Source organism: Rhea pennata, chromosome 12 (assembly GCF_028389875.1).
Source record: "Rhea pennata isolate bPtePen1 chromosome 12, bPtePen1.pri, whole genome shotgun sequence".
NCBI lineage: Eukaryota > Metazoa > Chordata > Aves > Rheiformes > Rheidae > Rhea > Rhea pennata.
In genome coordinates, this window is record NC_084674.1 from 16,263,009 (window position 1) to 16,279,995 (window position 16,987).

Consider the following 16,987-nt stretch of genomic DNA (forward strand, 5'->3'; position numbering starts at 1 on the left):
GTAACTAAGTGAATTATAGATGAATAAGATGTGCAGTGTCTTTTTTCCTCTATAGAGCTCCAAAAATTTTTAAAAAACAGAAACCTCTTTTTCTACTACAGCTACAAATTTATAACATCACAATTCTTCAACACATAAAAGTTGTGAGATCTTGTGGTTGTGGCTTTAGCCACACATTTCAGTCACCGGATGACTCACCAACATTGACTGTCCCTAGTAAAATATGAGAAGAGTTCAGCTTAGTGATTCACCAACATCAGGTTCCACAACTAAGCAATGAATTAGCAAATATAACTTAAGCTAGCACAGATTAAGTAAGCAGGCTGCAGTATGATTACCTCTCCTATTACCTCCCCATTTAAATATCCAGTCTATCAAATGCTTCCCTCAATGTTCTAACATGTAGCTTATGATCATCATTATGATATTACTAAATTTTATATCATTTATAAATCTTAAACAGTAAAAATTATTATAATGGGAATTGAGCCATAGTTTCTTATTTCTAAGCAGCTCAGGAAAAAAGTAGATTTTATGAAAGCAGATGCAAGTTGACTATCTATTAGAAATGTAGGGGAGCTATGCTCTGTGTACAAATTATATTTATGTTTGTATGTATGCATCTACCTACCTACATCTCTATTAGAAACAGTTCACAGGATCCTGGTGAACATCCACTATCAAGTGACTAAGAAATATTGCAAAACGTTGATGGTACTGAATAATAGGAGAAAAATCTAAAGAAGAAAACTCAGGAATTTTAAAACGGAGACTATAGAGTTCTACTAGTGCTATTACATGGATAAATTAATTTAGATTAGAGTAGGGTTTGAATTTAAAACAAAATAGCTATTCCTTATTAAATAATACCCTTTGCATACACTCTTATTCCCAAATAAGAGTGCTGTATCTCAATCTAATTAATATTGAGGCAGAATACAGCATTCTTAGTTTGGAAAGACAGTGTCCATGCCAGGACTTCACAGTTCAAAATTATTTATATAGAGGGGAAAGTATTTTGTATCTGCAGTCATCATAGACTGATCTGCTTTACTTCAGTATTGTTTTAGGATTTCAACAGAAAAGCAAACACTGCAGTGGGAGGTGCTGGAATCCTGTTTGTGCACTTTGTATGACTATTTTAAGAAGAGATATACACATAAACAGAAAATTCATTTGGATGAAATGAATAATATAAATATAAATCCATCATGACTTCTATATGAAGTACCTCCAGTGCTTATAATGAAAATGTGGCACATACCAATACAGTATCCACCACAATTTCCCCAAGAAACTGTATGAGAGACAGAATGATATTGTATGAAACATACCGTTATTAGTATATCGCTTACCAAGGAGACCTGAAAACATTAACTTAGAGTGAGCATTTGTAAAAACAAAGGAAAAATAGCTGCTTTCCATTCTCCACGGAGAAACAACATCCTTATAGTATCATTCAACAAAATCTCTATAGTTGAAAAAAGTTTGATGACATACCCATAATTTATGCTGCCAAAAATATAGTTATACACGTTTTTTTTTTTGAAAACGTTAAAGTCTTACAAACATATAAACTTCAGAAAAGGCAGATCTGAGGCTGAAAATACAGAAACATCTTTTGTTTTTATACATTGTAAGGCTAAAAGGATTCACTTTGTTCATTTGCACTAATTTCTGTATCATAAATCCCATAGAACTGCACTATGGCACACTGCTCAAGAGAAATCAACTTCTCTTTGAAGTAGAACAGATCTTTTAGACAGAAAACCAGATCTGACATAAGCCTGTATCCTCATAGAATTAATTAATGTACACAGCATTTTGACTTTGAATTTCAGTTGCTGTAGCTTTCAGCATTGAATTGTATTACTCCTTTATATGTTGTATTGAAAACCAGTAAAAAAAAGGGCTTTTTCCCAAACATAGTTACTTACAGGTGTCTTGAAATAGTATTTATACTTATATTTGGTAAATTAAATTCAATGACTACTTGTTCATCCAAAAAACAAAAGTGGAACAGAGGGAAAAGGAGAGAAAGAGAGAAATGACCTCCTATCCACCAGCCCTGATCATTTCATTACCATAGGAGTACTGTTTTAATCAGCAAAAAATAAATGCCAAGCCTCAGATCCCATAAGCCTTTATAGATTCATGGCAGAGACTCATGGCCAAATTGTTAGCTGTTGTGAATTGAGAAATATTTATCTAAAGACAGAAGAAGAATTAATTTATCCCAGTTTCATTTTTCCCTTCACTACTGAATAGGGAGCAGGAACTTACAACAAACAATTGAGCACACTCCCACATTTGGAAACTCAATGTTTGTTTCTCTACTGTTATACGTGCAGCTTAGAAAACACAAGTGGAAAACTATAATACTGTGGCTTAAAACTTATTTTGAGCTCCTTGTTACCAATGGCATCTCAAATGAAGAATAACAGAGTCTGTAAAGTCTTTCCTAACAATCTCTGATCTCTTTCATTTTCCTTTCAACTGTTTCCAATCTTTTTCTTTCTATCTCTTTTAGTGACCATAATGTATCTTTTCTCTTGTGATATGCAAATATAGCTTACACTATACTGGCAAGATATATGCTCAGACACCAGTAGCAAGAATTGTAATGAATTTTTCTCCGCCTATTGCATCTCTTACGCTATGGAGAGGTGGAACAGAATGTGTTGGAGTTGGCAACAGACAGGTTTCTAGGAAATACTATTGAAACAAATTACCCATAGGAGAGAAGTACAAACCAACGATTTTCTTAACCAAGAAAACAATCTCTGAATCAGGTTAACATATTCCCAGTGGAAACCATGATCTCCCCATTTAGAAAGAGATTCTGTAACATCCTCCTAAGTTTTGGCAGCAGAAGAAAAAAAAAACGCTATCAGAAACATCAAATATGTTTACTGCTTGTAGGAATCTACTCAGCATTAACTGAAAACCAGGAAGCCCTAACCCAATACAAAAGGTGCAGTGTATGACAGCTAGAATCAGTGGAGGATAGCCTTCCATTGCCTGTTTCAAAGTTCAAAACACAAAGGGTATCAGAGGATAGAAATTTTCAGAATACAATCTTTAAAACACTTATGTGCTATGGATCATTTGTGGCAGGACTGTTGAGAGGCAGATAGCCAACTAGCACTATCAGTTGTCACAGTTTCCATTTGATAGTTTGTTTTAAAAGACAGTTAGAGACATTAATGTAAATTAATATTATTTCCAAAAATAGAAATTGATGAAAGTGAAGTTCAAAATGTGCAAACACAAAAAAATATGAAAGGAATACTTCACCACTAATTATGAATAGAAAAGAAAAAAAACCAAAGAAACATGCAGAAAAATTATTCTACGCAACAACCTCTTTATTATGAGGCACTGCATATTAGAAAAGTCTTTTGAGACTGAGATCTGACTTTGAAATTGTAGGAACACAAGAAATCAAACAGGTAAATGTAAAACAGAAAATGGAAATGATAGCTCAGAAATACTTATTTTATCTGATTTTGTATCAGCAGCATTAGACTGTGATGCCTCAATTAGACTTGTTAAAAAATTTTGCAGTAACTGTTGCTGCTGTTTGAGTAATCCACAGAGAATAACTTTTTGCACTTACCTTGACAAAGACTGAAAGCAGAATTACTTTTTAGTTTTCTGATGAATAAGGGCCAAAAGTGTCCCAGCTAAATAAAATCCTTGCAGCACTGCACAATCATGAATATTCATCTACCTGCTATTTCAAGTAAGCTCATAAAATGGTTAGTTAAAATGTAAAAACAAAATCACCTGCAGAGCAATCGTGGTGTTCTTCGCAGGATATTTCCCCACCAGTCCTTGTTCTTTGCGTTTCTTGAATTTCCTAAAGTAGTCCTGTATCAGGAAGGTGGCATAGAACTTCCCCACGGTTACCTCATCATCTAAATGAACAGACCAGACAGATCTCTCCCAAGTCAGCGCATTTTTCAATAGCCTGTACACTCACATCTGATTTGGGGGCAAAAAATGTGACGGCTGCACTAGGCACTACGCTTTCAGTTAACAGTAATGGAACCTGCAATTAGCTTAAAGCAATGTTTTAGCAAGCAATTTAGGCTCAGTCTGTTAAGTGAACTCATCCTTAATAAAGGAGGAAACATAGTACTTTACCAGCTTTCATGTACTTCTAAGTAAGTTCATGTAAGTTTCTAATAAAACCGGGAACATGTTTGTATATGCATAGGAGCTGAACCTCTGGCTTTAATTACTTAGAACAATTGGATTAATGTAAGAGCTGCTGTGACTTATACTAATGGTTCATAGGAGTGACTCTGTAAAAAAAAAAAAAAAAAAAAAAAAAGCCCCCTTTGCAACACATTCTCACTCTTTTTCCTGCTGAACCAAATTTTCCTAGGCAGTGCATCAATACAACATTACTCTAATTGCACAAGACCTTGTCATCTTTACAGTCTGCTTCGCTTTAAAGTTTCGGTATTGGTATCGTACCCTCACTATAATACCTGAGCATCTTTCAGGTTGAATTTGATCTGTATTCCAGATACTCATGCTGGGTTATATCTTCTATGACCTTACTGTCACCCAACAACAGAAATTCTAGACTCTAAGTTCAATCCCACAGCCTTTGCAATTTCACGTATTTTTTTTGTGAGCTTCTTGTATACTGAAGATTTGGTCCTTAGCCACCCTCTAGGATAATGACACTAACAGAAAATCTGAAAGAGGCACAGCGCTTTCCCACATTACTGTATTATATCAGCTCTGAAATGCTGACAGAAATGAAAACTAACTTCTGTCAGTTAATTTGATATAAGCCACAACACAAAAAACAGCAAGTGCAGTAAGAACTAGCATTTTTACAGAGTTACTTCTGTGAACAAAATACAAATTTCAAAGTTTTTGAAGTGTAAAGCCAGTTACCTTATAAGGATATTGAAATCCCCTGGTTTATAGCACGTACGTGCCCATTTTGTGCGCCCCTTTTGAGATTCAGCTGTGGGAGCTGGAAATCCTGATGAACAATGCTTGCCAGAAAACTAGAAATAGCTTTCTATTCAAAAACTTTGCTTTTGTTTTCACACACTTTTTTCCCTTAAAGTTTGCTTTTTTGCTTTCTGCTGTGTTGCCTAGTCTCTTCATTTTTGTAATATATTGCCATAGCTATTTGCAATATAGTTGCTAGAGGAAGAAGGAAGAAAGGAGGAGTTTGTTGGAGGTGTCTAAGCTCTCTTTATTGCTAGGCCCCACATCCTGATAGATAAGAAGTTCCAGTTCTCCTTGCTGTGACAGACAGGGGCTTAATATAGCTCAGGATCTGGGTCACTCCATACCACTGTGACTTGTTTGGCCAAATACAGAAAAACTAATACATCTGGGCACATTTGAACATACCCGTGATAGAAAATATACTACTATTTTCTTTTAACCTTACGCCATTTGCTTTCTCTTTATTTTAACTAACTAATGAAGCTTTAGGACAGACATAAATGTTTTGGGTTTTTCTTGTTTGTTTTTTTTTACATATAAAAACACATTCTCTTAGGCAAGCTTTTTCTCTGTTTAGCTAACTAATGTTTCGTTTCCCATCAGTTGTACTCTAAACTTATCACTGCCTTGCCTAGTGATAGGCAAGTAATCCTAGTGATGTAAGTAAATTCTCTAATTGATTCTAATATACAGTAACATGTCATACAGTAATATTTAATAAAAACAGAGCCTCTTGTGTCTTTGCTTTACCCATAATATGTTCCACTGTCTCACTAATAATAGCATTTCTAATAATATTTTTACTAGTAATATAACAGCTTTTCCTAATTTAAATTTAATTAGCTTTCTTCTTTTAATAATGGTTACTGCACCATATTTTGTTTTCATGATCTGCTTTCATGGCAATAAAAAGGATGGGGAAATCTAACCCAAATATATTACTGTTTAAAATTTCTTTATCTCTGTGACAAAATCTGTCTCAAAATGGATCTACCATTCAAAATAAGCTCCTTTCAGAATTCACAGGGTGTTTTTCACTATAATGTCTAAAGTGGTTTCTATTAATCAGAGAAAGTATGATAGCATTTAACTTCAGTAAAATGCATTGGGGATGTATTCCCCCAGCATTTTATTTTATTTGTCTTAAAACCGATCAAAGTAAAAAGAATTATGGTAATTGCCTTAAAATATCTTCATTGGGAGATGAGTCTGTTGCAGGAAATGACTTAGGGCATTAAAAAGTCTGCTCTGACAAATATTGACAAAAGTATCAAAGGTCTAAGTCTCTCCAGCTCTCCCCTGGGAAATAGCAGGGGTTACATAGCTCACAGGAAAAGCTCACCACTGTGCAGATTCAGTCTCAACAATAGAAAGATTTCTAATTGACTCCTAAAATCTATTTTCTAATCTTTTGGTGAGCATCCTCTTTGATGTTCACCTGTAATCTCTCTTGGCAGCTGTTCAGGAGGCTCTTTGTATTAGGAAGATTTCTCTTACATACAATCTAATCTAAACTTTGTTAGCTTAACTGAGTCCACTGATTTCTGCAATTAATCCTTGGTCAAACTCCCAAGATAAGCCTTTCCCCATCCTTTGTATTATTTTCTTTTAAGTATTTGAACAGAACTTTTAAGGAATTGATATAGCAAATTGCCCCCCAAAAGAACAAGCACATAGAAGTGACGGACTTGGTATAACACATAGTATGGGTTGCACTTAGAGCATGTCTCAAGTCAGGCTATGACGTCGCATGACTACTGACTGTACCTGAGATGACAATACCTGCAAAGTTTCAGTATGCACAAATGAAGAGGCCCATCTTGATCACTGTGGACATGCACCGACTCATTTATGAGCATATTAGATGAATGTGTTCCCACTTTACTGAATTGTGCATGCCAAAGTCTGAATGTACAAACAAGATGCATGTTGTTTCTTCACAGGCACAGTCAGTTGTACTGCAGACACGTGCACACAAGAACCGAAGCTTGGTCAAGAGGAGCCGTCCTTGACTTTGTTTTTTGAGTAACACACACATAGCCAGACATGGACAGGTAGGGAGGCAGCTAAGCAAAACTGACCACAGTGTAGACAGATCTGTAACTACAGCTAGTGACAGCAAAAGGAATCATTTCAGCAGGAGTTTTCAGAAGAGGGCTAAAACTATTAGGCAGGGTTAAATGGGCTTGCAGGCAGAGACTGGGGAATTTAGAGAAGAGAAAGCAGGTGAATCTTTAGTTGGTGGTATGAAATTCTCTTACTCTGTGCTCTCCTAAGATTATTAACTCTTTCATACCTTCATGCATTTGACTAACATTCAATGCTTTTGAAAAGCAGTTTCAGCTTTCTGTGCTGGAAATCTGTTGCTAACTATTAATTTTTTAATTAATATTTTAGCTTACCTATAGTAATGAGCTATTTAACCAGTACCAAAAATTAGCTAACTATTCATTTCTAGTGCATCTACTTATAATTTAGGAAAAAATTGCTATTAAGATTATTTTCATTCTGCTCTGAAAATAATTGATTTGGGTTCTGGAGGCATGGTCATCAGCAAATGAAGCATCTAGTATTCAATAACACAGCAAAAGTAATACTGGACAAAAACCCTATAAACTAGCCAGTTCAAAACTTACATAGAAGTATGTGCAAGTGATTTTAACACATCGAATTTGGATGCTTTGTTGATTTTTATGGAAGCGGGTTTTCTGTCTCCTAGCAGATTGCTACTTATCAGCTGTCACATACATTTTGTATTGAATAGTAAGCTTCAGTAGAAACTAAATTCTACTGTATGGTAGCTATTGTACGCTTCTATGACATACGAATGTAAAATAGTTGTATTCTCATTTTTTCTTTCTTTTCTTTTTTTCTTTTAAAGGTAAGCTGAAATATTTTCAATTTTGAGGTAAATCATATCAAGGTCTACAGAGAAACAAATTCAAATTGATATAGAAATTTGATGAATCTTAAGCAGTTCCCAATGCATTCTTATTTATACCAGACCATCAAAGCCATAATATTTTCTATCATTTATGCAATAGTCCAGATTTTCAGACTTCTAGCTACACTGGAGAGCTATATTTGCAGAATTAATATTAGCAATGAATTTTAGTATAACTGAAAGTAAATATACAGCTCATATTCAGCAGCAAAATGAAACTGAAGTTAACAGTGAGTTACTATGTAAGATTAATTCCAGGAATGTAATCCTTAAAGATTCTTTGTCAGATTGATTTAGGCAGGCACAGCTCACTATTCTGAAGCATGCATCTCTATTTCAATAAAAAAAGTTGGGGAATGAAGTTGGCAAGAGGCAACACTAATTCCATGCCACCACCCTAAAACAGAATTGCTTCAGAATATTCGGAAAGACTGATAGTTGAAAGGAACAGAGGCTGCAGAAAAAGCTCAAGCACATAGTTACAACAATAACAAAGCAATTCATCTATGCCATGCAAGCACTTAGGTGTAAGGCTAAAAACAACAGAGTAGAACACAAAAAGTTGTTTTAAATGTGCAGTATCAGTTCCCCTTTTGATAGTCGAATTTGCTAGATTTTTGTCTTCATCCCCACTATGAGCTGGCAGCCACCACACCAATAGCAAGTGGCTCCCTCCAGCGACAAAGCTAATGCTGCGTCCTGGGTCATGCTGAACAGCAGTGCAGCCAGCATGCTCTTTCTCCTCTAGAGACTGAGAGTGTCACCTTCAGAAAGGGATCAGCCTCCACCACCACCGGGCCTGGGATCTTGAGTCTGCTTCCAAACCTGAGTCTGATCAGTCTTGAAAGCTGCTGTAACACTATAAAAGTACAATAAACTACAAAAAATACCAGATGATTAAAATGGATTAGCATCTTGGATATCTAGATTTATAGATATAGCCTGGGTGTGGATAACACCATGCAACAGATCCTGCACCTTTAAAACTTGAAAAAGCAAGTGAAAAAACAGTCATTTAAACCTAAACTACAGCATATTAATAAAAATGTATATATTGAAAAAAGACTAAATATATATATTAAGTGTATATATATATATTTTTAAATGATATAACCAAATAGTTGACATGTCGTTTTACAGCACGTAACAAGTAATACACGTGCCTTGTAGTTCTTGCAAATGTATTAATACCATTGGAATTTAAATATCTGTTTACTTGGGCCATATTCATATCTCAATCATACTGGCATAAATCAGAACTAATATCATTTTCTATTGGCTATGAAATTGCTCTAGTTTAAACTAGTATAACTGGGATAATTTAGTCTCTTATTTTATCAATTTAGCAAATATATTATTTTTAATTTGTCAAGTAATTTTTTTTTTAGTTTTGTCCCAGAAGTATTCAACATATACAAGGATATAAGCTAAAATGTGATGCACATTGTCAAGCTTAATTAGTACAAAACATGTTATTTTGCTGAATGCATTGAAATCAGACTAAGTTTGGCATATTTTGCTGAATGACTTGAAATCAAGACTAAGTTTAAATGTAATAAGGTATTTTTTTCAAGCAAGCAAATAAACAAAAAAAAAAAGGAAGTTATATTTTATCTAAGGAAATCATACTAATCAGTCCTATCTGTATTATCTAGCCTAATAAGATATAACACACTCTATATTTATTGTTATTATTGTTTGTTGTCCTTTAATGATATCACCATTTCAAATTTTTAAAAATATATTTCTTTGGTTTCTAATCATCTGTAAAGCCCAAAATGCACAGAGAATAGCATGTTGCAAAGCATCACACTGACCGCCAGCTGGAGGGACCACTTGATCAAGTAATTTCATGCTGGTTTTCTTCCATATTTTCTTTATAACTGCTCTAAGTTCCTCATTTGCTTGCTCTAGGTTACCTGTGGCAATGAAATAGAAAAACGTAGGATGACAATTATGTTTCAACCAGCTTCAACAAATGATCCCTTGGATAGTATTAGCTGTATATAAATAAAAACTGTGATAAGGATCTTTTGCAGCAGCCTAAACTATCTAAATATATAAATAATTTGACAATAATTAAAGAGAAGAAATGATATAAAAAAGTGGACTCCTATGGGATTACCAGAGCAGTGTCCAGAGTACTACTTACCTTAAGGTCAATAGTTAGCTACAGATCTTGGCTCTACTCTATAATTGCTTAATACTTGCCGCTGAAATTGTGCACAAAATGGTGACTTGATCTTTGTAAGCCACTGTGCTTCCGATCCAAAGCTAAGCCTCTATTTGTTTAATCACAGTAATTACTAACTTATACAGGCTTGCAAGTTCTGGCAACTGACTACTGAGGAAAGATTTTCTGCTTTGCATCACCTAAGCCACAGAGATGCCTGGGGAATTTATTCTAATCAGTTTGTTACTAGCTGTGGAACACAAAATCTGCTGAGAATAGCATAAGACAGGAAATAGAGTAGTAAAAGACAGTGAAATAATAAACAAATATATGATAGAAAGCAAAATTAATTGAAATATACCACTGTTCTTTTTTTAAAAAAAAAATCCTCTTTGATGCAAATGATAGCAGTCTATCCAATCCAGTCAGAACTGGATTCCACCAAATAGGAGATTTAGCTTTCAAGTGTGAAAAGTTGCAGTTCCACTAATGCTGTGATCCCAAGCTAGTAAGTTAAAGAGCAGTGAAAAAGGAGCATCATGGCTGGACAGAAAGGGGACCTCATTCATTCCTTGTAGTAGAACTCCTGTTATGCCACTGTTAAATGTTTTTACATGAATTATTACATGGTAAAAGCATGTAATAATTTCTGAGATTACTTGGATTTTGGCCTCAATGTCCCTGTTTCCTAATGAACTATTCCTGATAACAGTGAAGACCACCCGTAACCCAAAAGCAAACCAAATCCAGTGAGAAGGCAGCAGCCTTACTCATGTCCAACAAAATGAATAAAGTAAATTACACCTTCTACTCATTGCACCTTTTGACAAGTGCACCAAAGGCATCACGTATAAGAACCTTACCTTCTGTTTTGATCTTTAGAGCAGTCCTAACTAAAGCAAATAGAGTAGCATTGAACATGACCGTTCCATCACTGTTTAGTGGCATATTCATGGCTACCAACCTCTGCAAATGAGAAAAGGAAGACAAACTTTGATGCAGCTCTGTCAGAAAAAATCTCCTGCCAGGTTCATTCCTGAAAGCTGATGTGATCAAAGAATAACATCCAGTGGAGGCCTAATAATCATGTAACTCTTCAAAAAAAGGATGGATCTTCCATTCCAGTTGAAACTGGTAAAACCAGAATAGCCATAGTTTTGAAATCCTTGAGTAATATAATAATTATTCATCTCTTTTCTATTATTTTTCAACTTTTATAAAGAGCTAAAATGTCTGCTAAAACTGAAAACTAAAATGCAATTAAACTTCATCTAAATTGCAAACTGTGCCTGAGAAATTCTAGTTTACTTTAAATTCCCGTTCCAGCTTTCTTGTTCACTGCCACATATTGTATGCACAGTTGTTCACTTCTTTTTATTGTTATCATCTTGCAATTCCCACTCTTCAATCCTTCCTATGCTTCATGGGCAGCAAAATTCTGATGACTGTGATTATAGAAGTACTGTATCAGAATGTAATTGTGAATTAAAGTAAAAAACTACCCTCTTTCTCCCTAGGATTAAAGAGAAACTAGAAATGTCACCGAGGCTAATACAACCAATACTGGGTTGAGCAGTTCACAGATGCGACAATAACGAAACAGTGACAAATTTACAGATCATCTCCTTTCATTTTGATGCTCTGAAAAGGATTTTATGTTGGTGATAACTACTTAAATGAGTATATTGAAAGAAATGATACTAGTTTTTGTGGGTTAAGTTCAGCCTCTATAAAACTGGAAAAACTTGAGTGTGAATCATTAGACAGGATTACTGCAGGTATGCAATACCAATTTGGCAGAATTCTGAACTATGAAATAAACTTACGTGGGGAATAAAGTAAAACCTACCTTGCAGGCCACTCGGTGAGGGCATAATTTGCCAAAACCAAGTGGAGGCTGAATGCGTCTCAGTAATGTCACCACATCAAGATGCTTTATTCTTCCCCTAGAATAAATATATGCCAATTATTAAATTCACATGCATTCCCAAAGAATACCTTATGTTCTGGTTATGTTATCAAAAAAAGAAGTCTTATCAAAGAAATGATCTAACTTACTTTGCTTCAGGATCATATTCTGACCATATCCTTTTGAACTCATCCAAATGATGCGGACCCAAAATAGACCAGTCACGTGTCAAATAATCAAAGTTATCCATAATGACAGCCACAAATAAGTTGATAATCTAAAAAAGTAATTTAGAACACAGATTTACCTTGTTTTTTTCTGAAATACAAATATTTTCATAATTTAAATTTTAATGTAGTAGGTTTAGAATTCAAGCAATCAAATAAATTGATCTTACAAATAATGCTTTTTGGCAAATATCATCAACTACCAGAAAAAAAAAATACTTGCTGATCATTTAACTGACTAATTGGTACTCTATCAAGTATTCATATCACAAGAATGTTATTCTGCTATATAGTGTTCTATCTTTGACATAAGCTGTAACATGGTTTTGTTTCTATTCCTTGATTTGTTGAGCCAAACTACATTAAGTTAAAAGATTGGATCAAATACATATATCCAACACACAGGAAACAACTTCTTCACTAACAGGATTCCATGGCATGACAGTAAGACCTCTGTGTATGCTTTGTTAACATAAAAGATATTACAGAACAGAAAACATATGTTTAGGCCAGCTCAGAATTCTGTTCAACCACTCTCCTTTTGCAAGAACAAGGGTACTGTAAATAGAACAAAAAAAAACAACCTAGACTGGAATAAGGAAAATGTATTTCAAAGACTATTTTAGTGCAAATAATGCATATTGCCATGGATTAGGAAGAAAGTTTTTAGTTCATATCTCATGTGTCATAAATTGAGCACACTTATAGATGCACACATCTAAATTCTGCTAAATTTAAATACTTCTAATAAAGTTTAAATAATTCTAATTATATTAAGTCAAAGGACCTGCAATTTCACTATTCATGAATATTTATTGATGCTATTATGAAATACCTGAAATAAAAGCTGATGAAAATACTGTTAAATTAGCTTTCAGTTGGGCAAACAACCATTCCTGTATACACGGAGGCTTATGGTCAGAAGAACAGCTTGAACATGAGACGTTACTGGCATTTACTAAGAGATACAGGATGTAGGCATGTGTATGAAAAACATAACATTGCAAGAATTATTTGGATAAAGGACTTAAAACTATTCTCTGACTCCACTACTTTGTTAGTTCAGAAAAAGGTCAAAATGCTAAAACTCACTTCTACTAATAAGCACAAGCTGGACTCACCAAAAATGCACAGAGCATGTAAAAACTGATAAAATAAATGATGGCAAAATTGCTTCCGCAGGTATATTCTTCCCCTGGATTATAATCAGATTCTGGGTCACAGCGCTTTCCAGGCAAACATGCCAGCATGATTTCTTGCCAGGCTTCTCCAGTTGCACATCTTTATAAGGTCACAAAGATAAATTAAGTATTATTTGCTCAAAATGAACTAAAGATGCATTAATTTGTTAAGTTCTGACAAAATGCTTGGAGCTATACAAGGACAAATGTAAAGATAGACTGCAAATTCCTCAGAGCTAGAACTAATACAAAAAGTACAGAGCATGTTTCAGCTCTGTAATTACAAGCTTAGATCTGACATTGTAGACCCATTTTATAGGGTGCACCAGAAAGGTGTAAAAACTGAACCCAGACTCTCATTTTCAAGTTACATACTTACAGCTGTGGAGCTGCTGTGTACAAAAACTCATAATAGAAGCAAAAAGTATCTATTTGTAAAAGAAGAATTGCCTTCTTTGTAAAAGAGGAACTGCTTTCTCCTCTGCATGGTTGGGGAAATTCTTGCCTAGCTTTCTGCTATTGCACTTTTGTTTGCATAGTTGGGTAGTGCTTGCGTAGAGACCTTTTTTCAAATATTTAAAAACAACTACATACTTATGACATTTTTGGCTGTATTCATTACCTAATTTCAAAGTCATGGCAAAAGTTTTTACAGATATGAAGTGACTTTGCATGCATAAAGACTCCACTGGGTGATGCTATTGGGCTCAAAGAATGACCTTTCAGTTTTGTCAATTAGATCAAGATCAAAAGAGCTAGGAGATGTACCCAATGTCTTCTGGCTATACCATATATTCATGGTAGACAAAAAAGCCACTACTGCTTCCGTTTTCAGGACTGGCTATTATAGGTCAGCAATCTTCAATATCCTGTATCTGCAGCATTGTAGCAGACCACAGATGTTGAACCAAGGAGATTCTCAGTTCATCATCTCAGTACTCTCCTTTTTCTGTCTTAGCCTATTTTCTGGGGGTAGTCTTATGGAACATAATAGGATTTTTTCTACATGGAATAACTACAAAATGATCTATGGTTAGTTATTGTTTTAATTTCACTACCAACACCCTGAAGGTTTGATTCCAAGCTTTTCTGATTTAAATACTGAAACTTGAGGTTGATGTCGAATGCAACTTGTAAGTAGTAAAGACAAAGAAGGGATTTTTAGGCTTTTTTGGGAACTGTATTTGTAGCTCAGATTTTTCAGTGAGTTGTATTTAACAGAGAATAAAATGTAGTTATCAACTGAAATACACGAAGACTGTCTATAAACTATTGGTCTGTAATATGATCTGCTAATGCAGACTTCATTCTGCATAGCTCATAAACAACAAGATCCTACCCTGGTCATATATACCATGAAGTATTCTATAAGTTGTGCATGAACAGACATCAAATGTTAAAGAAACTTTTGCTCATTTCTGACCACCTGTGATAAAAAAATTGTTAAAATGCAGCTTTGGATTAAATCTACAGTGAAAGTGCAAGAAGTGCAGCATCTGGGGATACAATTTGGTTGAGGGTCAAAGGACTAGATGTAATATAGTAGTAAGGGGGAAGGCTAATGCGAGAACATAGGCCCCTCTTTCCCCTCCTCCTGGTCCTCCATGAAATCTATCCTAGAAATTCAGAGAGACTCAGGGAAGCCAAGCACAGAACTGTGCCAGACAGGCTAGCTCTAGAACTATGAATACTATGTAATGTTGCTGTACTGCTGCTGAGATCTATACTCTGCACTATACCATGCAAACACATCTACTTAGACCTGGTTTTGGTATCTCCATATAGCCCTAAATTGTATCTGCTATCTTTTGATATTCTTGCCAAATACATCTGCTGCAAAAGAGGACCCCTCTTTGGGGCAGGCTAGCAACAATGCATAGGAACCAAGTGGAGTTACAGAATCCCTGCAGACAGTGCTCTCAAGATACTCAACTTTAGAGGCATTCCTGATCCAAGTCATTCCCTCTCCTTGTTCCAGGGCATTTTGAAGGACTCCTGGCAGATGTTTACCCTGTTCTTAAGCTCTCTGTTGATGGAGATTCCATATCTCCCAAGATGACCTACACAAATATTCAGCTATCCTTACTAGGAGAAAGTTTTTCCTATTGCTTCTCTGAAATCCCCCTTCCGCAAGTTAAACCCACTCTTTCTTGTCATCTTTTCAGCAAATGTAAAGAATAGGGTTTTTTTTCATCTTTTCAACAACCTTTCACATTTCCAAATTGTTGTGCTAGTTGGTCTTGGTTTATAAAAACTACAAGAAGGATATAGTCTTTTTTAACCTTTCTTAACAGTTGCACAGTGACATCAGGGCTGAGTATATTTGGCCTCTGAATGAGGACAATTACTCTACAAATTAGATGTTTCAGTATAACTGTAATGTCTTTAGGTCTGTACCACCTGGTTAGAATTTGGCTGTCCCTGTGACCTGCCACCACACACTGAGGAGATTTTTGTACTTGTTATATTAAATTACTTCTAACTTGCAAACACATTTTGAGCAAAGCTGTGGTGCAAAAGCTACAGTCCTTTTCCATAGATCAATTAAAAGGGATTAAGCAAAACGTTAAGGTTTGCTCACCTGAAGAGAAGAAGAACAGCTTGAGGGAAAGTCTGAAAATTGTTGTTTCTGTTTATTTGATTGTTGTCCCTCATGGCCACTTTTCCAAATACCTACAAAGAGACAAGATTTTGACTTTCATCCTAGGGAGCTGTAGTGTCTGATTCTGTAACCCTCACTTGAGTATGTAAGAAGAACACTATCACAAATACACTTTCTACTCTCTTTAGGTTTTCCTGATAAAATGTATACGCATTAAATATATCACATTTACAAGATAATTCTTAAGCATTTAATTTGCCACTGCTAATAAATCATCATAATACTAATACACATACTAGTATTTTAAGTGAGAAAATAATATTTGTTTTAAACTAGCCCTTAGAGCCCTCAATTCAGACTGGAGTCCCACTGTTCTAGGCATTGTGCATACCTGTAGGAAGAAATCATCACTGTCCTGAATACTTTGAGTCTAAATAAACAAAAGAGATACAAAGATGGAAGCCAAACACAGAGACTCTGAGCATCTAGTCTGAGTCAGAAGGGAGTTCAGATCTCCCAAATTCAATTGGAATTCCTTGGTCTTTTCCAAGGACACTTTTCTTTTCCAACAATAACACATTTATGTACTGTTGCAATACACTGGGGACTATTATTTAATTTAGAAAGATCCATGTCACTGCTTTCTGGATTGTAAGTTGCTTTTGGATGAACAGTGAAGAAATAAGAAAGAATCAGGAGGTAAAGCCACCCTCCACATTACACCTCATCTCATTTAATTAGGGCCTCACTTTGTGTTGGTTTGGACAATATTATAACTTTGACAACAAAAGAAATCATCTGTAAGTGTTACAGAATGACTATGCTAAGGGCTTATGACAGGAGAACTGGTGTCATCAGGAAAAAAGAAAGAAAGAAAGAAAGAAATGCAGCCTGAATTCAGGATGCCTTACAGGAAAGTCTTGATGAACTTCCAGCCTTGCTCTTCCGGCACCTCCTTCCCTTAGGCA

The 16,987-nt window shown here is 35.2% G+C and overlaps 1 protein-coding gene across 1 annotated transcript in view; it reads right to left on the reverse strand.

The window, feature by feature from the left end:
- CACNA1D (calcium voltage-gated channel subunit alpha1 D) overlaps nt 1–16,987 on the reverse strand; it is a 194,041-nt gene that overhangs the window by 21,255 nt on the left and 155,799 nt on the right. Inside the window, exons 36-42 of the mRNA XM_062585857.1 lie at nt 15,999–16,090; nt 13,358–13,517; nt 12,159–12,286; nt 11,950–12,046; nt 10,964–11,066; nt 9,745–9,846; nt 3,790–3,920 (exon numbers count right to left, since the gene is read on the reverse strand). Coding sequence (XP_062441841.1) covers nt 3,790–3,920; nt 9,745–9,846; nt 10,964–11,066; nt 11,950–12,046; nt 12,159–12,286; nt 13,358–13,517; nt 15,999–16,090 — 813 coding nt within the window. The remainder of the gene's footprint in view (nt 1–3,789; nt 3,921–9,744; nt 9,847–10,963; nt 11,067–11,949; nt 12,047–12,158; nt 12,287–13,357; nt 13,518–15,998; nt 16,091–16,987) is intronic.